At 42.0% G+C, this 27,501-nt stretch overlaps 1 protein-coding gene across 1 annotated transcript; it reads right to left on the bottom strand.

Annotated features, from left to right (window-relative positions):
• Nucleotides 1-342: 342 nt before the first annotated feature.
• Nucleotides 343-26,610, bottom strand: LOC114229662 (zinc finger protein 709-like). The gene is given in 6 exon segments (XM_054718337.1): nucleotides 343-768; nucleotides 770-2,171; nucleotides 2,815-2,875; nucleotides 3,081-3,207; nucleotides 19,737-19,763; nucleotides 26,566-26,610. Coding segments are annotated over 6 exon segments (1,743 nt in total). The 3' UTR covers nucleotides 343-687.
• Nucleotides 26,611-27,501: the final 891 nt, after the last annotated feature.

The following is a 27,501-nucleotide window of genomic DNA, read 5'->3' on the forward strand; positions in this document are numbered from 1 at the left end:
CTTTAATGTTGAAAATTTTCTACGATATTATATATGAATTAATTTAATTCTCACCTGAGGATATGCTGGGGTTTTTAAAATTGATTTTACAGAGAGAGAGAGAGAGGGAGAGGGAGAAGGAGAGAGAGGGAGAGAGGGAGAGGAGAGAGAGAAACATTGACATGAGAAAGAAACATCCTTTCAGTTGCCTCCCTTACATGCCCCTACCAGGAATTGAACCAGAAACATGGGAATGTGCCCTAACTGGGCATCGAAACTACAATCCTTTGGTGCATGGGAATGACACTCCAACCAAGTGAGCCACATCAGTCAGGGCTATATTAATTACTTTTCATAACGTATTCTTACATTATTTACATTTTTATATTTTTGGTGGAAGTTTTACAAGTAAGGATATGGGCCAATTGAAGCATTTCCCACACTGATTACATTCAAGAGATTTGACCCAGTGAGTCCTTTCACATCTTCAGAAGAGAAATGACTGAAGGTTTTCCCACATGCCTCACATTTATGTAGTTTCTCTGCTGAGTACACTCTCATCTTGTGATTTTGAAGGATTTTGTTAAAAGTAAAGGCTTTTATGCAGACCTGACATTCATAGCTCTTATTCCAGTGTGAGTTCTTTCATGTCATTGTAAGGAACTCTGTTCAATGTAGGCTTTACCGCATTGTTTTCATTCATAGTGTCTATTTCCAGTGTGAATTCTTTTGTCTTTGATGCAAACTAAGACAAGTGAATGCTCCCCGACACTCCTTACACTGATAGGGTATTATTTCAAGTATGCATTTTCACGTGTCTTTGAAGGGATTTTCGAGAAATGAAGGCTTTACCACAATGTTTACATTCAAAGGGCTTCTCTCCAGTGTGAGTCCTTTCATGTGTTTGTAAGGAACTGTAAGATATGAAGGCCTTTCCACATTGCTTACATCCATAGGGTCTCTCCCCACTGTGAATTCTTTCATGTATTCGAAGATTACTGGGATATCTGAATGCTTTACTGCATTTTTTACAGACATAGGGTTCCTCTCCTTTGTGAGTCCTTTTGTGCATTTGTAAAGAACTGGAATATCTGAAGGATTTTTCACATTCCTTGCATTTGTAAGGTTTCTCTCCTGTGTGAGTTCTTTCATGTGTTTGTAAGTTACCAGAAGATCTGAAGGCTTTTCCACATTCTTTACATCCATAGGGTTTCTCTCCTGTGTGCGTCCTTTCATGTGTTTGTAAGGAATTAGAAAATCGAAAGGCTTTTTCACATTCTTTACATTTATACCGTTTTTCTGCAATATGAGTTCTTTCATGTTTTCGAAGGTAATTGGGAGCGCTGAATGCTTTACCACAATGCTTGCATTCATAGGGTTTCTCTCCAGTGTGAGACCTTTCATGTATTTGTAAGGACCTGTAATTACTGAAGGCCTTTCCACATTCCTTACATTCATAGGGTTTCTCTCCTTCATGAGTTCTTCTGTGTGGTTTTAAGGCACTGTAAGATCGGAAGGCCTTTCCGCATTCCTGACATTCATAGGGTTTCTCTTCAGTGTGAGTTGCTTCATGTATTCGAAGGTAACTGGGATACATGAATGCCTTACCGCATTTTTGGCACAGATAGGGTTTCTCTTCAGTGTGATTTCTTTCATGTCTCTGAAAACTTTTATAACATCTGAAGGCTTTCCCACAGTGTTTACATTGATAGGGCTTCTCTCCTGTGTGGGTTCTCTCACATATTTGCAGTGCAGCTGAAGAACTAAAGGTTTTCCCACACACCTTACATTTATAAGGAACATCGACAGTGTGTGTGATCATGTGTCTTTGGAGGGCTTTGAGCCACATGAATGTTTTCCCACATTCCTCACATTTATAGGGTTTCTCAACGTTGTGATTTTGTTTGTGTTTTTCAAAACACTGAAGATAACGGAAAGCTCGCCCACATGTGTTACATTTATATGGCTTCTCTCCATACTTATGATACTCAGCCGGCTTATGTCCAGAGTGACACCTAGTGTGCCTATTATTGGATGAATGATCCATGATGACTTTTCCATGCACACTGTCTTCCCAGGGTTTTACTGATGGAAACATTTTCTTCTTCACATTCATATTGGGAATAAAGCTGAAGTTTTCCCCATACTGACTACTTTTTTCTCCTTTACAGAGCCTCTCTACCATATGAATTCTGGAGGAGGGGAAAAAAAGAAGCACATTATTAATAATTTATTTATTAGTGATGTTATGTATTTATTAATAGAATATTTGAAGTATATTTTTTATAATTTATAGCAAAATTGTAAGTATTCTGCTTGATTCATATTGTTTGAAATAGAACACACTGAAAACTCTAAAAGACAACTTTACCTTGCAATTATTAAAACAGTGACATTCATATATACAGTTTATTAATGCTGTCTCCATGGGAACTAGTTTGCAAAAATGAACATCTATGTCATATATAAGAAAGTAATTTGGTGAAAATTTCTGGGAAGTAATTAATTTGAAGCAGGGGTTATTTTGTCTTCTTCTTCTTCTTCTTCATCATCATCATCATCATCATCACCACCCAAAGATATTTTTCCATTGATCTTTTAGAAAATGTGGAAGAGAGAGGGAAAGACAGAAACATCGATGTGAGAGAAACACACTGATTGGTTGCCTCCTGCATGTGCCCTGACCAGGGCCTCGGCCGGGGAGGAGCCTGCAACCAAGGTATGTGCCCTTCACTGGAATCAAACCTGGGACCTTTTGGTCCACAAGCCAACACTTTATCCACTGAGCCAAACCAGCTAGGGCTGTGAGACCCTGCTTTCTACTGTGTGACTCACCTTTTTTTTCTCTGTTGGTTTTTGTACTGATCTTCCATATCAACATCTTCCCATTTTTTACCTATAATGCAGACCCAAAGAAAGCATTCCAAAGTATTAAAAATTATAGAAAATTTATTAGATTTTAGTTCTATAATTAGCTATGACCATGCCCAGTTTATTTACCAGTGTCCTCTCTTCCCACATTGTACACCTTAAGACAATGTTGAAGAATAAGAAATATTTGTCCTGTAAATGAGGAAGTGAAGGGAACTTGTCATCCTTACCTATTGAAACCAGGTTCCTAAAGGTTTCCAGCATCACATCTCTGTAGAGTTTCTTCTGTGAAGGCTCCAGTAAGGCCCACTCTTCCAGACTGAAGTTCACAGCCACATCCTCAAAGGTCACTGAGTCCTAAAACACCCCAAATGTGTGTACAGTAGGATGAGTGAGACTGATAGCACTGGACACCTAGACTCCATTTATAAGAAGGTAACATCTGATTCTATCATTTACAAACATTTATACTATGAGTTAATCATCAATAATTTACTCTCTATCTACACTTATTTTTTTTATAAAATTAATACCATCATAAGGAAGTAAAAATTATCAACACATTTTTACTGTGATCACATTACATATCTTTCTCTAATGTCAGGGTTCAGAGTATACTGGGAAATAACAGACATGTTACACTAATAAAACAAATATTATTATTTTAAAATCATCTGCCCTGACCAGTGTGGCTCAGTTAGTTGGGCATTGTTCCATGCACCAAAAGGTTGCTGGTTGGATACCTGGTCAGGTCACATACCCGAGGTTGTGGGCTCAATCCCCAGTGGGGGTCATGCAGGAGGCAGCTGATTGATGTTCACTCTCACATTGATGTTTCTCTTTCTCTCTCACTCTCCTCTCTCTCTAAAAAGCAATTATGTATGTATATACATATATATATATATTAAAAAGCATCAGGTCTGGCCGGTGTGCTCAGCAGTTAGAGCGTCAGCCCATGCACTGAAGGATCATGGGTTCGATTCGTGGTCAAGGGCACATACCTGGGAGGCAACCAATTGATGTATCTCTCTCACAACTGATGTTTCCCTCTCTCTCTCCCATCAATTCATTATGAAAAAAATTCTTTCCATCTGTCTCCTTATTACCCATTTACCGCACCCATGATACCTCATCTGCATGAGGTTTAAATAAATAAAAACATAGTGAAAAACTGGAAGCTTTTCCTTCTGTTCCCATTACCAGAAACGAAGAGTCCAGGAGGCTTGTGGAAATCCTACATTTAGCAGAGCCTAGCTGGCCATGCTGTCTTAAAGTTCTACAGACCATTAGGAGTACAGACATACTTTGTTTATTGGGCTTTAATATATTGCATTTGGCAGATATTGCATTTTTATCAATATGGAGATATGATTACACCTCCTTGAAGGCTCAGATGATGGTGAGCTTTTTTTAAGCAATAAAGTATTTTTAATTTTTATTTATTGATTTTAGAGAGAGGAAGGAAGAGAGAAACATCTTTTTTGTTGTTGTTCCACTTATTTATGCATTCATTGGTTGATTCTTGTATGTGCCCGGACTCAAGATCGAACCTGCAACCTTGGTGTATTGGGACAATGTTCTAACCAACTGTGCTACCCAGCCAGGACTGCACAGTAAAGTATTTTTATTAACTATGGCATGTACACTGACATTGGAGACATGGTATTGCACACTTAACAGACTAAAGTATCATGTAACTAGAACTTCTTTATATACTGGGGAACCAAAAAAACTGTAGAATAATTATTTTTTTATTTTTTAAAATATATTTTATTGATTTTTTACAGAGAGGAAGGGGGAGAGAGAGAGACTTAGAAACATTGATGAGAGAGAAACATCAATTGGCTGCCTCCTGCACACCCCCCACTGGGGTGTGCCCACAACCAAGGCACATGCCCCTGACCGGAATCAAACCTGGGACCCTTGAGTCCACAGGCCGATGCTCTATCCACTGAGCCAAACCGGTTAGGGCTAGAATAATTATTGACTCATGCACTTTTCTGCAATGGTCTGGAACTGAACCTGCAATATCTCCAAGGTATGCCTGCAATCCGAGGCAGCTGGCTGACTAAAACATTCTTATGGGGAAGCACTGCTTTGACCTTGGGTAATATTTATCACAGACTCAGTTCTTCCTTCTTCTTTCGGTACAATTTTATGGCCTAGAAAGTTATTTGGAACTTAGAGCTCAGATATTAGGAAGAAGGCAGGGCAACTTAGACCACAAAACCCCTATCCTCGTGTGCATCAGGGCTGCTTCTGAGGCAGGATAGTAAGAAGGTAGGGGGATTGCTTGGCAAGTGGAATAAGGGAAACTGAGAGAAAATAATTAAACAAGGCCCAACAACCTGAGCAATTTACAGGCAGCTAATGAATCACAAGGTTTTATCTTCTCTAACCAATGCCACTAAGGAGCAAATGGTTTGCAAATTCCAGACTGTCCGGGGATAGAATGGCCTCAATCCCTCTACAATGATGTTCTTGATGACATTCCTTAAAAATGAAACTAACCAGCCCTAGCCAGTTTGACTCAATAGACAGAGCGTTGGCCTGTAGATTGAAGGGTCCCTGTTTGATTCTGGCCAAGGGCAAATGCCTGGGTTGTGGGCTCGATCCCCAGTAGGGAGCATGCAGGAGGCAGCCTATCAGATTCTCTCTCATCATTGATGTTTCTATCTCTCTCTCCCTCACCCTTCCTCTCTGAAATAAATAAATACATATATATATATATTTATAATATATATATCTATCTATATATATATATTTTAATGAAACTAACCAGAAAATAACCCCTGACCCCTCTATATGCACATTTTGATGAGTCAACATATTGAAGGACACACCTGAAAAGCTAATGAATATTCCCCTAGGATTTCGGGAGTCAAAGAGAAAGAGAAAAAAAAAAAAAGCTTCAAGACAAAGAAGCCACCTTAAGACTCTTCAAAGAGCACACACACACCTTGTATCTTTTTTTTTTTTTCTCACCTGAGGATATTTTTTTCATTGCTGTTCAGAGAGTGTGGAAGGGAGGAAGGCGGGAGGGGGGAGTGACGGGGGGGTGTGGAGAAACATTGATGTGAGAGAGACACATGAACTGGTTGTCTCCTGTATTCACCCCGACTGGGGTGGGGAGTGAAACCACAATCCAGGTATGTGGCCTTAACCAGGAACAGAGCCCTTGACCCTTCCGTATGAGGACTGAAACTCTAACCACTTAGCCACACCAGCCAGGGCCACACATTGTATCTTTGTTTGTATCTTTGTTGTTTTTTTTCTCCTAAACCCCATAAGACTTCCAACCAGGGGAGCATTGGGCAGCAGCAGTTCGAGCTGACACCCCGAACCAGTCTGCAAGTCCCCCTTTTCTCTGAATTTTCCTCGCCTGTTGCCTTTCCTACCTTTAGCCCTCCCTGTCTTTAATGAACACACTCTCAAAAGTCACCTGGACTCATGTGAAATCTTTCCTACATGAAGTCAAGAACCCATACACTACAGGCCAGCTCTAGGCAAACCCGCCCCGGACCCAGACCCGGTCTGATAACACTTCCAGCCAATTCTTGGCACATGCAGGTACACACACTGAGATACTAATAAGACAAAGTGCTCCTTCTAGCACAACCCTAACAGTCAATTCTGGGACCTGCTGACACTGAAGAGCAGGTTAAAAGCTACAGATTGCAAGAGAGCTCATCGGCGTCCACCATGGTTTCATGATGAATTTGCCATGATTATAAATTACATAAAGGCATCAGCAGTGCTTCCCTTCAGCCACTCTAGAGGATGCCCTCCCATTTTTTCATTTCCAACACCCCTCACCACGCCCCCTGGGGAGTAAAGGAACAAGATAGCTCAACTCCAGCATGGGAATCCCTCAGCTCATGACACCACACATGGCCAATAGGGTATGAAAGGACCTGTTATTCCACAATTTTTTAAAATATATATTTTTAATTGATTTCAGAGAAGAAGGGAGATCGAGAGAGAGATAGAAACAACAATGATGAGAGAGAATCATCAATTGGCTGCTTCCTGCACGCCCCCCACTGGGGATTGAACCTACAATCCGGGCATGTGCCCAGACTGGGAATTGAACTGTGACCTCCCGCTTCACAGGTCCACAGTCAACCCCTGAGCCATGCCACTGGGCTTACTTCCACAACTGAAGTCTCTGGAGAGACTAAGTCAGTCATCTCCAGCAGGCATGAAATAGCTCGAAAGAGCAAAACAAGAAAACTCCATGGACTTGTGTCTTGAGGTTTGGAAGTGCACTAGGGTGAGAGTTCACACACGGGCGGGAGCTTGGGTGGCTTCAGTCTCTTCTGACTACAAGGAGAGAGCACTAAGGTTTTCTTATCATCGTGAGCAGATGTGGGCACAAGGGGAAGGAGGAGGGATGTGGTTGAAAAATATAGGAAAAAATATAGGAAGTAACAATTACTGAGATTTTCCTAAAATTATGAGAGACAGCAAACTGTCAACCCAGGGAGCTCACATAACACTAAATATGACAACCAAGTATCTCAGATTCAAATTGGGCAAATCCAAACACAAACAGAATATATTGAAAAAACTCAGTTACAATAAAAAAGGATAAAAATTAAATCAAATTTCTTTTCTGAAATTATTCAAGCAAAAAAGAGACTGAAGTAAAATAGTGTTGTTTGTTTCTTTAATATGTTTTTTATTGATTTCAGAGAGGAAAGGAGAGGGAGATAGAAACATCAATAATGAGAGAATCATTGATCGACTGCCTCCTGCACGCCCTCCACAGGTGATCGAGCCTACAACCTGGCATGTGTCCTGGACCAGAATCAAACCCAGGACCCTTCAGTCCACAGACTGATGCTCTATCCACTGAGCCAAACCAGCTAGGGCAAAGTGGTTTTTATATCTTAAAAAAAAACCAACACTCTTCTAGAATTCTGTGTCAAACAAAATTATCCTTCAAGAATAAAGGAAGCCAAAACCGGTTTGGCTCAGTGGATAGAGCGTCGGCCTGCGGACTGAGGTGTCCCAGGTTCGATTCCGGTCAAGGGCATGTGCCTTGGTTGCGGGCACATCCCGGTGGGGGGTGTGCAAGAGGCAGCTGATTGATGTTTCTAGCTCTCTATCCTTCTCTCTTCCTCTCTGTAAAAAATCAATAAAACATATAAAAAAAAAGAATAAAGGAAAATAAGGTCTTTGATAACAAAAATCGGGGTAATTTGTCATGAGTACACTTACTTTGAAAGAAATGGTATTCAGCTCTAGCTGGTTTTCTCAGTGGTTAGAGATCTGGCCCACAAACTGAAGGTCACTGGCCTGATTCTGGTCAAGAGCACACACCTCAGTTGCAGGCTGGACCCCCTGCTGGTCAGGGTGCATGCAGGAGGCAACTGATCGATGTGTGATTCTCACGTCCATGTTTCTCTCTCTCTGTCTCTACTCCTCCCTTCCACTCTTTCTAAAAATCAATGGAAAAAATATCCTCGAGTGAGGATTAACAAAAAAGAAAGAAATTATATTCGTTAGGAAGAATGTAAATGATGAAGGTGGTCAATAAGAAAAAGAATAAATTAAGGTATTCTTAATAGTTTTTGTATTTCTTATCATAATTTATATAACAGATGACAGTTTATCTAAAATAATAGATTTAAACTTAAAATAATAATAAAGAGGTCCATTCTCCAAGGAGGCATAGCAATCTTCATGTGTATGTGCATAACAACGGACAAGCAAAATACATGGGGCAAAACTGATAGAGTGCTGGGGAAAATGGATAAGTCCACTGCTATCATTGCAGATTTCAACAACCCATATCATGAATAATAAATTCCAGCGGCCATAAAAACACCAAGCACAGAGAAGACCTCAACAGCGCCATGTAACAACTGGATCTCATTGTAATTTATAAAATACTGCAATAAGAGTGGAGTATCTGTTTTTCTCAAGTTCACATGGAATCTTTACCAAGACAGAACACATTCTGATACATAAAATACACCTTAACAAATCTGACAAAACAGAAATTATACAAAATATGCTCTCATACCACGGGCATTCATCTAGAAATCACTAACAGGACCATAGTTGGAAAACCCCCAAATATGTAAACATTTAACAACATAAGTTCTAAGTAACACATGAAATCAAAGAAGACCTCTCAAGAGTAAAACAATTATTTTGAACTACATGAAATAAAAGTAAAATTTATCGAAGGTTATGGGCTGCAGCGACAGCAATGCCCAAAGGGTAATTTATGACATCAAACAAATACACTAAAAAAGAGATCTATACTTATTAACATAAGCATACAATTACAAACAAGAAAGAGAACTATTAAATCCAAAGTAAACAGAATTAAAGAAAATGCATGCATACTATGGAATACTATCCAGCCATAAGAAAAGATGAAATGCTATTTGCAACAACATGAATGAACCTTGAGAATATGATGCTAAGTGAAATAAGTCGCTTAAAAAAACCTAAGAACCATATGATTTCACTCATATGTAGGGTATAAAACTGAAACTCATAGACTACAGTATGGTAGTTACCAGAGGGAAGGGGGAGTGGGGAAATAGTTAGGGTGAGAGGACCAAATATATGGTGATGGAAGACTATTTGATTTTCAGTGGTGGGCATATAATACAATATACAGATCATATATCATAAAAATGTACACTTGAAACCTATATGATCTTATTAACCAATGTCACCCCCCAAAAGTAATAAAAAATAATAAAACAGAAAAAGAATAAAATTAATTGTGTGAAATCATTTTAAAAAATAAAACAAAAGGGGGTTCTCAGTGAAAATTGATAAACATCTACTTAAAATAAAGAAATAAGCAAGACAGAAATTACAACATAAGGCCATCATGGGTAGCTCCAAGAGGTATAAGAGGTGGTAACTGAAGCCTTATAATGAAGGAGTCTCAGAGGACATTACCAGGTGTGCCTGTTGCACAACTATTTAAACAGCCTAGAATCTTCTATAAGGTGGGACAGTGGGCAAGTAATGGCATAAATGAACTCAAGTAAATTTTGTAAACAAGAAATATATTGCCTCCCAAACACACACACACACACACACACACACACACACACACACACACACAAAATCTACGCCAGATGGTGGTTGCTGAGAGACTATTTCATTGTGTTGTCATTTTATTTTTATTTTCTGGTTAATCCTGACACAAAGATATTTTCCCATTGAATTTTAGAGAGAATTGAAGGGAGGGCGAGAGACAGAGAGGGACATAGATGTGAGAGAGATAGGCTAATGCTCTATCCACTGAGCCAAACCGGTTAGGGCCCATCCACTTTTTTTAGGTATGTCAAATGAATGTCCACAAAGGGGAATGTCATGACATCATGTCATACCTGCTCTCCCGGAGCGAGGTGAGTGCAGTTCAGCCCCTGCCTGCAGAGACTGTGTGCAGTGGTGATGGTGCTGCGGTTCCCTGAGGGTAACCAGGTAAAGGAAAGGTATCATGTCCCTTCAAGGTGAAGCCCAACTAAAGCTGAGAGGCTGTTGAAACGGACACTAAACAGAACAGACCAACCTACACTTATGAGAGCAGAATCTGTACAGGTTGCTGAGTCAGCAAATCCAAGGTGGCTGGGTCCTGGGGACAGGGGTTTATTTGGCGTGACCACAGCCTCACGGTGTTGATAATCCACTGTGAGGTGTCATTCTTTCTTTTCAGGTTCAAGTACATGCCCAACTCAGCTGTTCAAGGGATAGCTGGAGATAATCATGTCTTCCTAAAAGGTTTCTTAGAACAGTTTTCAATCCTTGAAGCCCCTGTTTAATTTACACTGGGCCATATCATCTAATTTTCCTAAGGGGTGATAACCATCAAGTCCCATTTTGTGCCCCTAAATTGGAAGTGGCAAATAATATTTTATTTTATTTAAACTCACGAATTATTGTTTAGGAGTTTTCCTGCTCAATAAGAAGTATTTTAGGAGAATAGGTGTTATAATAATAAAGTAAGGATGGCCCTCAAAAATGTTTTTATTTATTTATTTTATAAATCCTCACCCGAGGATATTTTTCTCCATTGCTTTTCAGAGTGGAGGGAGAGGGCGGTGGAGAGAGAGAGAGAAACATTGATGTGAGAGAGACCACATGGACTGGTTGCCTCCCACACGGGCCCCGAAAACTCAGGAAGGGAGGGAACCTGAGACCTCAGGTGTGTGGGCCTATGCTCTAACCACTGAGCAACCAGCCAGGGCAAAAAATGTTTTGCTAAGTGAACTAAGCCAGACAGACAAAGACAAACACTGTATAATTTCACTGATGTGTGGAATCTAAAAAGAACAAAACCAGAGAAAAAGAAAAAATGGCGACGGAATAGAGTCGGGTTTGGAGTCTGTTCCTGGGGCGGAGAGTCGGAGCAGCAGAGGCTCGCAGAGGGAGTGTATGTGGGCAAGCCAAGGGACAGCTAAACTCCAGGAGAAGGCGGGGGAGTGCTGGGCAGTGTTCCTCTGACCGCGCAGCACCCACAGGGGCTGGGTCCCCTCCTGGAGCTGCGTGCTCGCCGGGCGCCTCGCCATCTTGCAAGGAAAGGAGGATTTTAGTGGAAACCTGACTTTCTGCGACAACTGCAAACACTGAACTGCTGGGAGCACCAGACCACCGGTCCCCTATCAGCGCAAACATTCGGATTCAAAGAAACTCTTCACTGCACCACGGAAAGGTCAGATTTCGTCTGAAATAAGGTGGGGTTTCTAATCCCCGCGGTGGGTGAGGGAAGCGCTGGGTGAGGGAAGTGCGGCAGCCGCAGGACCGGCAGGAGCCGGGAGGTCTGTGCCTAGAAAAATCGGCGGCAGTTGGAACTGCCGTGATCCGTGAATGAGGAGGGGGGTCTTCTGAGCTGCTAACAGAAGTGACCTCTTGAAAGCAACTCATTTTAATCTGACGAGGAGGGTCAGACTAAGAATTTTCAAAGGAGTGCAGGCTCCTTAGTCTGGGGCACAGACCCACGGTCCGCACACCTGGGCTCTTTCCGACTCTGATTGCTAAGCCCAATACAGAGGTAAACCCAGGTGGAAACCCTGAAAGACTGCAGGGGGAAGGTGTTTTTTCGGAACCTGGGGCCAGAGCTGCGTGTGACCATCAGAAAGGCAGCTCTGAGGCGCACACCTCCACAAACTGGTAGTGAGTGCCATAGAAGGGGGAAAAAAAAAAAAGAAAAAAGAGCTAGAGAGGCCCGGAAGTCAATTCAGAAACACTGCCACCCAGGGGCTGAAACGCTAATTGTCTCTGGTGTAATCAAAAATAAATACGAGAAATTAAGACAGGGCTGGCTTAAAAAGCAGGACTGGCTTCCAACACTGAGGAGCCCTGGAATGAAGCTGAACTGAAATACCGCCCAGACTGGGAAAAAGGCGTACCAAACAGAATAATAGAGGAAGTGAATGACAGCCGCTACTGCACATTTTAGTCTTCCTATTTTTTAATTTTCAATTCTTTTTTCAATTTTTTAATTTTTTTATTCTCATATTTTTTTTATTTTCATTTTTTGCATCTTTTACTTAAGAAACTAATATTTTTTTCTTTTTCCTCACTTGATTTTCACCTTTTTAATTATTACATTTTTATTTTCAATCAGCACTATTATTACTATTATTTTACTTTTTTTTTTTTTTAATGTCATTAGATTTTCCCTTTCTTTTATTTTCGGATTAGTGTCCTACATTCGATTTGCATCTTTCCCTTACAATCGCTTTACCCTATCTCAAAGCTAAAATTATGCCATCACTCTCCTCCTAACCTTTCCCCTTTTGGTCCCCAGTTTATCTTAACCCTTTCTGGCTTTAGATTTTCCCTACTTTTTCAGTTTACTCCCTGCTAAAACTTCACCCTACTTATATATCCAATTCCCAACCCCCTGCTCCAAATCCATACAAACCTCTCTCTACGCTACCTTTAAAAAATTATTTTTCTCTCGGGCCTTTTGTTGTTGTTTGCTTGAATGTTGATTAGATTGAATTTTTATGCTTTTTTATGAGATTGTTTTGATTATTCTTTTTGTTGGTTTGGTTGGTTCTTTTGTTTGCTTTGTTTTTGTTTGTTTTTTACTTTTGTTTTCCCTTGCCTCACTTGATATTAGCTGCTGTTGCAGTTTGTATTAATCTCCAGGCTCGTGTTGCTGGAATTTGCTGGGAATAGTGGTTGTTCTAGTGGAGTTTACTCCCCATATATATAGTTTGTTCCCCTTTTCTCTCTTAGTATCATTCTTGTCTCTCTTACTTTTTTTTTCTTTTCTTTTTCTTTTCTGTTTTTTCTTTTCTTTCTTTCTGCTCTTTTCCCAAGTTCAGATTCACACTCTTTGTTGTTGTTTTTTTTTCTTCGTTGTTGTTCTTTCTTTTTACTCTCCCTCTTCTACTCCTATTCCCTAATTTGTCTTTCTCTGGTGGTTACCTTTATTGGAGGTTATTAATATCGTGAATACAATTCTGTTCAGTGCCTTGTCTGTTGTGCCTGGTTGTGTTGTATTTTATACCTTTAAATCAACGCCAGAGAGAGAAATCTATATAACCAGACATCCGGAGAAGAGAGACCATGGGGAGACAAAGAAACAGCCCAAACAGGAAAGAGAAGCAAGCATCACCAGAAAAGGAAGTAAACGATTTAGAGGCAAACAACCTATCAGAGAAAGAATTCAGAGAAATGGTCATAAAGTGGCTGAAAAGGATGGAAGACAAATTCGACAATATGAGTAAGAACCAAGAAGAAATGAAGAAGAACCAAGAAGAAATGAAAAATGACATCGCTGCTGTAAAGAACTCAATAGAAAGCATCAAGAGTAGACTAGATGAAGCAGAGGACCGCATAAGTGAGCTAGAAGACAAGATGGAAAAAAATACCCAATTACAACAGCTCCTAGAAACAAAAATTAGAAAGATTGAGGAGAGCGTAAGGGAACTTCGGGACAATACAAAACAAAACAACATCAGGATAATAGGGGTGCCAGAAGGAAAGGAAACTGAGCAAGGAATAGAAAACCTGTTTGAAGAAATAATAACAGAAAACTTCCCTGATATAGGGAAGAAAAAATCCACACTAATCCAAGAAGCTCACAGAGTTCCAAGCAAAATGAACCCCAAAAGACCGACGCCAAGGCACATTATAGTTAAGTTGGCAAACACCAACGACAAAGTAAGAATCTTACAAGCGGCCAGAGAGAGACAGACAGTTACATACAAAGGAACCCCCATCAGACTAGCAACTGATTTCTCAACAGAAACTCATCAGGCCAGAAGGGAATGGAATGAAATATACCAAGTCATGCAAAGGAAGGGTCTAAATCCAAGAATACTGTACCCAGCAAGGCTATCAATCAAAATTGAAGGTGAAATCAGGAGCTTCACAGACAAAAAAGGACTAAGGGAGTTTATCACCACCAAACCAGCAATGAAAGAAATGCTAAAGGGTCTGCTGTAAAAAAAAAAAAGAAAGAAAGAAAGAAATAGGAAGCAAAGAAGGTACACAGGGGTATAGAATAAAAATGGCGTCAAATAAGTACCTATCAATAATAACTTTAAATGTAAATGGATTGAATGCCCCAATCAAAAGACACAGGGTAACAGACTGGATAAGAAAACAAAACCCAGATATCTGCTGTCTACAGGAAACCCACCTCAAAAAAAAGGATGCATACAGACTGAGAGTAAAGGGATGGAAAAAGGTTTTCCAGGCAAATGGAAATGAAAAAAAAGCTGGGGTTGCAATACTTATATCTGACAAATTAGATCTCAAAGTGAAGGACATAACAAGAGATAATGAAGGCCACTTCATAATACTAAAGGGAGAAATCCAACAAGAAGAAATAACTCTGGTAAACATATATGCACCCAATACAGGAGCACCAAGATACATTAAAAAACTCCTGGAAGATATCAAAGGAGAGATTGACAGTAATACAATCATAGTAGGAGACTTCAATACCCCACTATCACCATTGGACAAATCCTCTAAACAAAAAATCAGCAAAGAAACATCAATCCTAAATGACTCACTAGAACAGATGGAATTAATCGACATCTTCAGAACATTTCACCCCAAAGCCACAGAATATACATTCTTCTCAAGTGCACATGGGTCATTTTCAAAGATAGACCATATGTTAGGACATAGGCAAAGTCTCTCCAAATTCAAGAAGATAGAAATCATATCAAGTATCTTCTCAGATCACAGTGGCATAAAACTGGAAATCAACTACAATAAAAACAACCCAAAGAAATCAAACACTTGGAGACTAAACAGCATGTTATTAAACCATGACTGGGTTACCAAAGACATCAAGGAAGAAATAAAAAACATCATGGCAACAAACGACAATGAAAACACAACAATCCAAAATCTATGGGACACAATGAAAGCAGTCCTGAGAGGGAAGTTCATAGCTCTACAAGCCTACTTCAAAAAACAAGAAACAATGGTAATAAATTACCTAACCCAACAACTCAAAGAGTTAGAGAGAGAGCAACAAGATAAGCCCAGTGTAAGCAGAAGGAAAGAAATAATAAAGATCAGAGCGGAGATAAACGACATAGAGACCAAAGAAACAATACAAAAGATCAACAAAACCAAGAGCTGGTTCTTTGAAAGGATAAACAAGATTGATGGACCTCTAGCCAGGCTCACCAAGAAGCAAAGAGAGAGGACCCAAATAAACAAAATCAGAAATGAAAGAGGTGAAATAACAACAGACCCCGACGAAATACAAAGGATTGTTACAAAATACTACGAACAACTCTATTCCAACAAACTGGACAACCTAGAGGAAATCGACATATTCCTAGAAAAATACAACCTTCCAAAACTCAATCAGGAAGATTCTAAACAGCTCAACATGCCAGTAACTATGGAAGAAATTGAAGCAGTCATCAAAAAGCTTCCGGCAAACAAAAGCCTGGGGCCAGATGGCTTCACAGGAGAGTTTTATCAAACTTTCAAGGAAGAACTAAAACCTATCCTCCTCAGACTATTCCAAAAAATTCAAGAGGAAGGAACACTTCCAGGCTCCTTCTATGAAGCCAGCATCACCCTAATACCAAAACCAGATAAAGACAACTCAATGAAAGAGAATTACAGGCCAATATCCCTCATGAACATTGATGCCAAAATCCTCAACAAAATTCTAGCAAATCGGCTCCAGCAGTACATCAGAAAGATCATACACCATGACCAAGTAGGATTTATTCCAGGAATGCAAGGATGGTACAATATCCGCAAATCAATAAACGTGATACATCACATAAACAAATTGAGAGATAAAAATCACATAGTCATATCAATAGATGCAGAAAAAGCATTTGACAAAATCCAACACCCTTTCTTGATAAAAACTCTCAACAAGGTGGGAATAGAAGGCTCATACCTCAACATAATAAAAGCTATTTATGATAAACCCACAGCAAACATCATACTCAATGGGCAAAAACTAAAACCATTTCCCCTAAGAACAGGAACAAGACAGGGATGCCCACTCTCACCACTCCTGTTTGACATAGTACTGGAAGTATTAGCTATCGCAATTAGGCAAGAAGAAGAAATAAGAGGCATCCAAATTGGAAAAGAAGAAGTGAAGCTGTCCTTATTTGCAGATGACATGATATTGTACATAAAAAACCCAAAAGATTCCATCAAAAAACTAATAGACTTAATAAATGAATTCGGCAATGTAGCGGGATACAAAATTAACGCCAAGAAATCTATGGCTTTTCTATACACCAATAATGAACTTACAGAAAGAGAGACTAAAAAAGCAATCCCATTTACCATCGCACCAAAAAAATTAAGATACCTAGGAATAAACTTAACTAAGGAGGTAAAAGACCTATACGCAGAAAACTACAGGACACTGAAAAAAGAGATAGAGGAAGAAGTAAACAGATGGAAGAACATACCATGTTCCTGGATTGGTAGAATCAACATCATTAAAATGTCCATACTACCCAAAGCAATCTACAGATTCAATGCACTCCCCATCAAAATACCAACAGCATATTTCACAGACCTAGAAAGAACTCTCCAAAAATTCATCTGGAATAAAAAAAGACCCCGACTAGCCTCAGCAATCCTCAGAAAGAAGAATAAAGTAGGTGGGATCTCATTACCAGATTTCAAGCTGTATTACAAAGCCACTGTTCTCAAAACAGCCTGGTACTGGCACAAGAACAGACATATTGATCAATGGAACAGAATAGAGAACCCAGATATCGACCCAAACCACTATGCTCAATTAATATTTGACAAAGGAGGCATGAACATACAATGGAATCAAGACAGTCTCTTCAATAAATGGTGTTGGGAAAACTGGACAGATACATGCAAAAAAATGAAACTAGATCACCAACTTACACCATACACAAAAATAAATTCAAAATGGATACAGGACTTAAACATAAGACGGGAAACCATAAAAATACTAGAGGAATCCACAGGCAACAAAATCTCAGACATATGCCACAAGAACTTCTTCACTGACACTGCCCCTAGGGCAATGGAAGCTAAAGAGAAAATTAACAAATGGGACTACATCAAAATAAAAAGCTTTTTTACAGCAAAAGAAACCATCAACAAAACAACAAGAAAGCCCACTGCATGGGAAAACATATTTGCAAATGCTATCACTGATAAAGGTTTAATCTCCAACATCTACAGGCAGCTTATGCAACTCAATAAGAGGAAGATAAATGATCCAATAAAAAAATGGGCAACAGACCTAAACAGAATATTTTCAAAAGAAGACAGAAGGAAGGCCAAGAGACACATGAAAACATGTTCAATGTCACTTATTATCCGAGAGATGCAAATAAAAACAACAATGAGGTACCATCTCACACCTGTCAGAATGGCTATCATCAACAAATCAACAAACGACAAGTGTTGGCGAGGATGCGGAGAAAAAGGAACCCTCGTGCACTGCTGGTGGGAATGCAGACTGGTGCAGCCACTGTGGAGAACAGTATGGAGTTTCCTCAAAAAACTGAAAATGGAACTCCCATTTGACCCAGTAATCCCACTCCTGGGAATATATCCGAAGAAACTAGAAACACCAATCAGAAAGGATATATGCACCACTATGTTCATAGCAGCACAATTTACAATAGCTAAGATTTGGAAACAGCCTAGGTGCCCATCAGCAGATGACTGGATCGGAAAACTGTGGTACATCTACACAATGGAATACTATGCTGCCATAAAAAAGAAGGAATTCTCATCATTTGCAGCAACCTGGATGGAATTGGAGAACATTATGCTAAGTGAAATAAGCCAGTCAATGAAAGAAAAATACCACATGATCTCACTCATTTAGGGATAGTAAAGAACATTATAAAGTGGTGAACAAAAAGATAGATACAGAGACAGTAAAGCATCAAACAGACTTTCAAAGTACAGGGGGAAAGTTTGGGAAAGGTGGGGGAGTTATGAAATCAAACGAAGGACTTGTATGCATGCATATAAGCATAAACAATGGACGCAAAACTCTGGGGGGGGAGGGCATGTGTGGGTGTGGGGTGGGGGGGGTAATAGTAAGATATGTACACATATAATACCTCAATAAAAATATTAAAAAAAAAAAAAAAAAAGAACAAAACCAATCAACAAACAAAACAGAAACAAAATCATAGATACAGAGAACAGACTGATGGTTGCCAGAGAAGTGAGGAGTGGAGAGATGGGTGAAAAGGGTGAAGAGGTATAAGAGGTACAGCCCTGGTCCGTGTGCTCTGTGGTTAGAGCATCAGCTCTCGGACCAAAGGGTCTTGGATTCGATTCCCAGTCAAGGGCACGTACCTGGGTGGCAGGTTTGATTTCTGCTCAGGGGAGCGTGTGGGAGGCAACCAATCAACATCAATGTTTCTTCTCCCTCTCTGTCCTGCCTTCCTCTCTCTTCCCCCTCCCACTCTCTCTCCCTTCTACTCTTTAAAAATCAATGGAAAAATATCCTCAGGTGAGGATTAATAAAAAAAAAAAAAAAAGGAAGAAGAGGTACAGACTTCCAGTTATATAATAAATAAGTCACCGGAATTTAATGTACAGCATAAAGAAAATAGTCAATACTATTGTAATAACTTTGAAAGGTGACAGATGGTTACTGACTTATTTGCTGATCACATCCTAAAGTATATAAGTTTTAAATTACCATGTTATGCATCTGAAAATAATATGATATTGTATATCAACTATAATTTAACATGAAATAAATCACAACTTACAAAATAGAAAAAGAGAAAAAAGCCTGCTTTTTAAGGAATAACCATCTGATGGTGTCACCAAATTCATAGGCTACAATGAGCCTAGTAATCACCTATAACTCACCTAAATTTAAAGGAGAACTTAGCCTCAGTCACATCTTCACTCTAAATGCACAGATAGGTTCCAAACGAAACATCAGACCCGAAGCACTGTCAGGAAGACCCCATTCCCATACTTCTGTTCCCTCCCAAAAAACAAATGATCAATCATTACACCCAGAATCCTTTGTATATAAAACGCGGGCTCAGTAGGGTCTCCTAACGCTTTGCTGTGCCATAATGAGACTATGGGAGTAGTCCCCGGTGGCCCAGAGGGTCAGGGTCTGTGCTTCCTCGAGGCAGGTGCAGCAGCAGAGGCAAAGCAACCTGGCGAGCCCTCTGGTGTTAGGGATGTGGGCTCAGCCTGCTCCCTGGGAGCCGCCTCTCCCTGCCTCTTCTCTTTCTCTCGGAAATAACTGCTCTTCAAGGAGTGAACACCTTATGAGCTCACCTCATTCACAGGGTACAATCATCCTTGTTCCCCCTGAGAACACCCTCCTATTGGGGGGACCCCAGCCTCAGCCACACCTGCACACTAAAGACACAGGTAGGTTCCAGCCAACACATTGACCCAGGACCACTCACCCTAAGGAGGGCTCCATTCCCAGCCTCCTGCTCCCAAACATCAAGGAATGACTAAACCTGCCAACCCAGAGTCCTCTGAGCACAGAACCCAGGCTCTGTGAGGTCATCAATGCAACACAGGGCAGCACAGCTCAGGGGAGGGGCTCCCCAGCAAGCAGCAGTGCCCAGAGCAGGAGCCTCCAGGTTCTCACCAGCCTGACAGATAAGGACAGGGGAAGGGAGGGGCAAGGCTTAAGTTTTCAGTAAACAAATATCAAAAGTGTGAGTCTACTCTCATTCCAAGAACAAATACCAGTAAGGAAAATGGGAATCCTCATTGGCTTGTTTTTATATAAACACAAGATGATCAAAAGTGATTAAAATTGAGTACTTGAGGGTGGATGGAGTAAGAGCACAAGGGTAGAGCAGGATATACTAGTATAGGCAGGGAGTCTCAAGTTAGTTTCCTAGCTTAGAAACTGAATTAACCTTCCAATATACTATTTCTTTTTTTAAAAGGAAAAATATAGCCCAGCCAGCGTGGCTCTGTGGTTGAGCGTCAATCTATGAACCAGGAGGTCACGGTTTGATTCCCAGTCAAGGACACATGCCTGGGTTGCAGGTTCCATCCCCAGTGTGGGGCATGCAGGAGGCAGAAGATCGATGATTCCCTCTCATCATTGATGTTTCTCCCTCTCCCTCTCTCTTCCTCACTAAAATCAATTTAAAAATGTTTTAAGAAAAAATATTTATATATACCATATCTTCTATGCTTAATCAGTATTTTAATTAGCTTTTGCTTTTTAGAATTAATTTAATTTTACCTTTTCTACATAGAATACCACTCCAAGATTTAATCCTTGAAACAGTAATGAATATAAAACAGGAGATCATCAAAACTTTCCCAATCTCTCTCTCACAAAAGGGACAAGATGTATTATAACAGTTTGTCCCTTCACTGTATTTCACACTGGGGATATTTTTGGGGAATGAGTAGCATATGATAATGCTTTAGGAGTTTGCAATGAAGACCTAAAAAATACCATGATTTTCATAAATTCTTACAAGTTTTGAGGTGTTTCCCTCATGTCAATGAAAATATAAACTCAATTGCTTTTTTCTCACATCCATTAAAATTGGTTAATCTGTTGCCTTAGAAATGGCAAACCTTTTCAATATGCAAGTTCTCTAGAGACATGGACATACAAACACTGCCCCCAAAAATAGGAAAAACAGCCCTAGCCGGTTTGGCTCAGTGGATAGAGCATCGGCCTGCTGACTGAGGAGTCCTGGGTTCGATTCCGGCCAAGGGCACAAGCCCGGGTTGTGGGCTCAATCCCCAGTGGGGGGCGTGCAGGAGGCAGGCAATCAATGATTCTCTCTCATCATTGATGTTTCTATCTCTCTCTCCCTCTTCCTTCCTCTCTGAAATCAATAAAGAAATATATATTTTTAAAAAATAGGAAAAACACCTGAGAATTTAAAACACTCACCTCATATCTTCGGGTTCCCTCGCTAAATGGGACCAAAATTCTCCTTGATTCCACAATTATCACGTGGTATCTCTAAATCAACTTACAGATGAAAAGCCCAGGTGCTAACAGTGGTTCTCAACCTTCCTCATGCCGAGACCCTTTAATAAAGTTCCTCATGTTGTGGTAACCCCCAACCAGAAAATTATTTTTGTTGCTACTTCATAACTGTAATTTTGCTGCTGTTAATGAATCGTAATGTAAATATCTGTGTTTTCCGATGGTCTTAGGCTCTACAGCAGCGGTTCTCAACCTGTGGGTCGAAACTAGATCACAGTGCTGCAATATTCACCAGAGAAAGTAATTCAATAAAAAGAAACACAGCCCTAACCAGTTTGGCTCAGTGGATAGAGCATCAGCCTGCAGACTGAAGAGTCCCGGGTTCCATTCCGGTCAGGGGCACATGCCCGGGTTGCTTGCAGGAGGCAACCAATCAATGATTCTCTCTCATCATTGATGTTTCTATCTCTCTTCTCCCTCTCCCTTCCTCTCTGAAATCAATAATAATAATAATAAAAGAATGAGCCGAAACCGGTTTGGCTCAGTGGATAGAGGGTCGGTCTGCGGACTGGAAGGTCCCAGGTTCGATTCCGGTCAAGGGCATGTACATTGGTTGCGGGCACATCCCCTGGTGGGGGGTGTGCAGGAGGCAGCTGGTCGATGTCTCTCTCTCATCGATGTTTCTAGCTCTCTATCCCTCTCCCTTCCTCTCTGTGAAAAATCAATAAAATATATTAAAAATAATAATAATAATAAAAGAATGAATTTTTAAAAAAAGAAACACAAATATTGCAATCAAGATAAGCAGCCTGCCTCCCTCCAGTTCAGAAGGAAACGCACACTCAGAAAGTGGAATGTTTCCACTAAGGGTCTAGACACCCCCTGCTGAGATAAACCCCTGCGGTGGGTCAGCCCCTGGGGAAGGACATGGGTGACACCTGAGTAGCCCCAGGAGTCACTGGGAGCTACACCCTTCCCTCTCCTGTAAGCATGGAAGCACTCCCTCCCCAGGATTCCATTCTCACCGGGAGGAAACCCTCAGCCTGAAACCTCCCAATTTGTAAACGCTTTGTCCATGGGACAGAAGCCCTGATCTTCACCGACCTCTCAGTGTGCACATATTACACTCTGAACGCAAAGTATCTAGGCCTCAGGAGCAATAATTACAACCTCAGAGAGGGCTTCATCACTGCACCCGCCCCGGCACGTACAGCTCATTTCCAGGACGCTGTAGCTTTTCTCATGAATTTACTTGAACACTTCTGCTCTGCAAAAGGACTCCCTAGAATTGTATTTGTTTTGTTCTAAATATATTTTTATTGATTTCAGAAAGGAAGGGAGAAGGTGAGAAAGATAGAAACATCAATGATGAGAGAGAATCATTGATTGGCTGCCTCCTGTATGCCCCCCCCCCGCCCCTCCAACTGGGGATGGAACCAAAACCCTAGCAGGTGCCCTAACCAGAAATCGAACCTTGATATCCTTGTTTGTAGGTCAATGCTCAACCACTGAGCCACACCAGCCGGCTGGAACTGTATTTGAAAACACCCTGTCTATGAGCCCAAGTGGCCCTGGGTCTGGGAGAGGCCAAGCATCCCTGGGTCCGGGTGAGACCAGGTGTCCCAGGATCCGGGTGAGGCCTCGTGCACCTAGGCCCGGGTGAGCCCAAGTGGCCCTGGGTCTGGGAGAGGCCAAGCGTCCCTGGGTCCGGGTGAGACCATGTGTCCCTGGATCCGGATGAGGCCTCGTGCACCTAGGCCCGGGTGAGGCCACGTGCCCCTGGGTCTGGGAGAGGCTAAGCGTCCCTGGGTCCGGGTGAGACCATGTGTCCCTGGATCTGGGTGAGGCCTCGTGCACCTAGGCCCGGGTGAGCCCAAGTGGCCCTGGGTCTGGGAGAGGCCAAGCGTCCCTGGGTACGGGTGAAGCCAGATCCTGGGTCCGGGTGAGGCCGTGCGCCCCTGGATCCATCCGGGTGAGGCTGGGTCCCAGGCCCGGGTGAGAACACGCGCCCCTTGGGTATGGGTGAGGCCACGTGCCCCTTAGTCCGGGTGACGCCGTGCCCCTGGGTTCGGCCGAGACCAAACCAGAAGGAGTCGGACCTCCGTTACCACCATTTGTCCACCATCCAGAGCTGAGGGGTCAGTGCTGACATGTACACATAAGGAACTACTGGACATCGAAATTGGGTCTCAAAAGAACTGTTGGTCCAGGGGGAAGCTCACTACAGATTGATTCATTTGCCTGTCAGCATAAATATTATTGCTCGTCTCACATTCAGTTCTTATTAGTATATATCTAGTGACATATGATCTCGTTCATCTAGAGGAAATGATGAACAACATAGACTGAGGAACAAGAACAGAACCAGAAGCAAGGAGGCATCGATCGGACTATCGGGCCTCAGAGGGAGGATAGAAGAGGGTAGGGGGAGGGAGGGGGAGGGGGAGAGTTCAACCAAAGGACCTGTATGCATGCATATAAGCCTATCCAACGGTTAAGTTCAACAGGGGATTGGGGCATGCGTGGGGAGAGGGGTGGGGTGGGAATGGGGGGATGAGGACAAATATGTGACACCTTAATCAATAAAGAAATTAAAAAAAAAAAAAAAAAAAAGAAAACACCCTGTCTACATAAGAAATGTCCAAAACATAAGAAATGTCCAAAGCCTGCAGATAATTTTTATGAGTTTATTTGGGCCAAGACTGATGACAATTGCCAGGAATCAAGATCCAAAGAATAACAGTTTTGCAGTTTCTTTTATACATTTGAAATTAAGGAGGGGCTATAAGGAAGATCACTTGAGGGTAGGAAAAAGCAAAGGGGGATTGGATTACAGGATAATTAACAAGATGATGTGCTCTCTTGAAGAATATTAATTAGTGCATTTTATTACTTTTATTTTTAAAAATATTTTTTATTCATTTCAGAGAGGAAGGAAGAGAGAGAGAAACATCAATGATGAGAGAGAATGATCGGTTGCCTTCTGCATGGCCCTACTGGGGATCAAGCCGGAAACCTGGGCATGTGCTCTGACGGGGAATTGAACCGTGACCTCCTGGTTCATATATCAAGGCTCAACCACTGAGCCCCACCAGTCGGGCTAATTATGGCATTTTAAAGGTGTGTTTGATAGATCCTCCCTTCCCCCAACTGATGGACAGAGCATGACGTAAACTCTACCTGCAGCCGGACATTCCTGAACACCTTATATGGACTGTACATTGAACCACCAATCAGCACCTGCCATATAAGTCCCCAATTCCTAAATCCCTAGGCCCCTAACCATGTACCTTACATGAAACCACCAATCAGCGTGGGCTGAGTGCCCTAAGCCCCGTCCCCTCTTTTCCTCCCCTTAAAAGACACTCTCACCCCAGCAAGCTCTCTCTCTCTCTCTCTCTCTCTCTCTCTCTCTCTCTCTCTCTCTCTCTCTCCCCTTTCCCCTCTGGAAGGCGGCCGGCAGGGTGATCGCCAATAAAGCCTGTGTCCTGGTATCCCATGGTCTCCGGCCCTCTGTTTCATCTTTCTGTGTTAATCTAGATGCACAAGAATAATGGGTAGGGCTGGCTTAGAACCTCTTACTAATGGAGTTATAGGCCTGAGGTCTGACTATCCACCATGACCTGCCCAATTAAGAATGTGACAAGATCACCCATGAGGTTGGGTCCCCTTCAGCACACAGAGCCCCTCTCCTCCTGTTTTTTGGTCCACAAATTAAAAGCAAAACAAACCGAAACCGGTTTGGCTCAGTGGATAGAGCATCGGCCTGCGGACTCAAGGGTCCCAGGTTCGATTCCGGTCAAGGGCATGTACCTTGGTTGCGGGCACATCCCCAGTAGGAGGGAGTGTGCAAGAGGCAGCTGATCGATGTTTCTAACTCTCTATCCCTCTCCCTTCCTCTCTGTAAAAAATCAATAAAATATATATTTTTTTAAAAAAAAAAAAGAAAAGCAAAACAAACTTCAGAAACTTACTGCACATTCTCAGGAGAAAAGAATGAAAGAACTCTATTAGGCCTACCGTATAACTATATAAAAATGTAATACTGAAATATTTAATTTTTTCAGAGTTTACCTTTTGTGCCTGTTTGGAACTACTTTATACTGTCTTTCAAGCTCTACTGATGAAAAAACATTTTATTCCTATTGAGAAAAGATGAGACAAACCAGTCAATAAAGGTTTTCAAGGTGACAGAGTCAGGGAGGGGCAGTGCTGACAAAAGAGAACACTCAGGAAAATGTCCCCCCCAAAAAGGAACCTCCACCCACAGGCCTTCCCATAGGATGCCTGTGCCCAGGCAAGATCCTGGGAAAAGAGGCAAAAGGATTTCATACAACATATTTCAGGCAGTTATTCTAGGATTTTTTTTCCCTGTAAAATATTCACAGACAAATATAAATTTTAAAAAGAGAACATTCCATTACTCTGTTAAGAAATATATAAACAAGTAAAATATGGGATCTGTTTGAAATGCACCCCGGAGGACCAATCATTGAAAAGGATACTGTGGCCGAAACCGGTTTGGCTCAGTGGATAGAGCGTCGGTCTGCGGACTCAAGGGTCCCAGGTTCGATTCCGGTCAAGGGCATGTACCTTGGTTGCGGGCACATCCCCAATAGGGGGTGTGCAAGAGGCAGCTGGTCGATGTTTCTCTCTCATCAATGTTTCTAACTCTCTATCCCTCTCTCTTCCTCTCTGTAAAAAATCAATAAAATGTATTAAAAAAAAAAAAAAAGAAAAGGATACTGTGATTCAAAGACGGGTATTAGCCTTTGGGAATGCATACAGGAAACTGGGCATTGCCAGTCCCAAGCGACCGGGGTGACAGGGTCATGGTATTGAGACCCTGCTTCCAACATATTTGAAAAAACCCACCAGAAAAGGGGCACCCCAGGGCAGGAAGGAGAAACTGGAGGCACCACATTCCACAGCTGCTTTCACAAACAAACCCAGAGACCGAGTCATGACTGCCCTTTGATGATCCGCCCTGCAGGCGAGCACGTTCTGGGAGATGCGGGGGCTGCCAGCGCAGAGCTGCCCAGAGAGGCTGTGGGCCCGGGGCCAGCGTCACTGAGCACATGGACTGGACAAGACAGCGGGGGGGGGGGGGGGGGACGGGAGGAGGGAGGGACGAGGGGTTGGCTGCCAGCTCAGCCCCGCGCTGTGTGCTGAAGGGGACCCAGGTCTCAGCAGAGCCCGGAGGAAGGCGGGTCTGCAGGCTCCGGATTTGACCGTGGGAGGGCTGGTCCAGCACAGGCCCTCCGTGCGGTCCCACCGGCCTCTCGTGCCCATCTCTGAAGCTGGCCCTGCACACTCACCATTTCTGGGTTTCCTGGGTCTCGGAGTCCCTCCCAGAGTCCCATGGTCTCTGTAGATCACAGTGGCACAGAGGCTGCCACAGAGCCACCGGGGACCATTAAGGAAGGGGGGACACGCTGTCACCAGCCAGTTCTGACATTCAGCCTAGGAGGTGTGTGGCCCCACCCACCTGCCCCAGCGGTGCCCCTGATTGGACAGAAATTCATGCACATCTCTTTCTGCCTAATTGACAGCTGGCAGTGAGGACCCAGAAGTCAGGGAAACCCTCCCTACTTCAACGTTAAACAACACACTCCTACATGGCTTGAGCAAGAATACGGGCTTATGGAGTAAATCTCACCAGCTCAGGAACCGAAAGCAACCTCACAGGACCATCAGATCAGGGAGGGCAGTCACTCCTCAGGCCTATAACTTTTAAAAAAATTTTTATATTTATTTTTCCATCACCATTCATCCTTATATACCCTATTCCAGTGGTTGGCAAACTCATTAGTCCACAGAGCCAAATATCAACAGTACAACGATTGAAATTTCTTTTGAGAGCCAAATTTTTTTAAACTTAAGCTTCTTCTAACGCCACTTCTTCGAACTAGACTCACCCAGGCTGTGGTATTTTGTGGAAGAGCCACACTCAAGGGGCCAAAGAGCCGCAGTTTGCCGATCACGGCCCTATTCCATCTCCACCACCACCGTCCCCACCCCTCACCCCCTGCAATCATCGGACTGTTAGGCCTATAACTTCTTTAGTAAAAGGTTTATTTTTGCCTTAAGCCCTGTCCACAGTGCTTGTGCATCAAAGTTAAAACACCTTTGAAATGCCAGGTTAATCCTTTTCTCCAGATCCTCTCAAGGAAACACTAGATCTTATTGCCTAGAGATCATTCCAAATTAACGTGCTTTTTATTCAATCATAACATGTTCCCGCCTTGCTGTCC

This window comes from Eptesicus fuscus, chromosome 6, assembly GCF_027574615.1.
Source record: "Eptesicus fuscus isolate TK198812 chromosome 6, DD_ASM_mEF_20220401, whole genome shotgun sequence".
Lineage (NCBI taxonomy): Eukaryota > Metazoa > Chordata > Mammalia > Chiroptera > Vespertilionidae > Eptesicus > Eptesicus fuscus.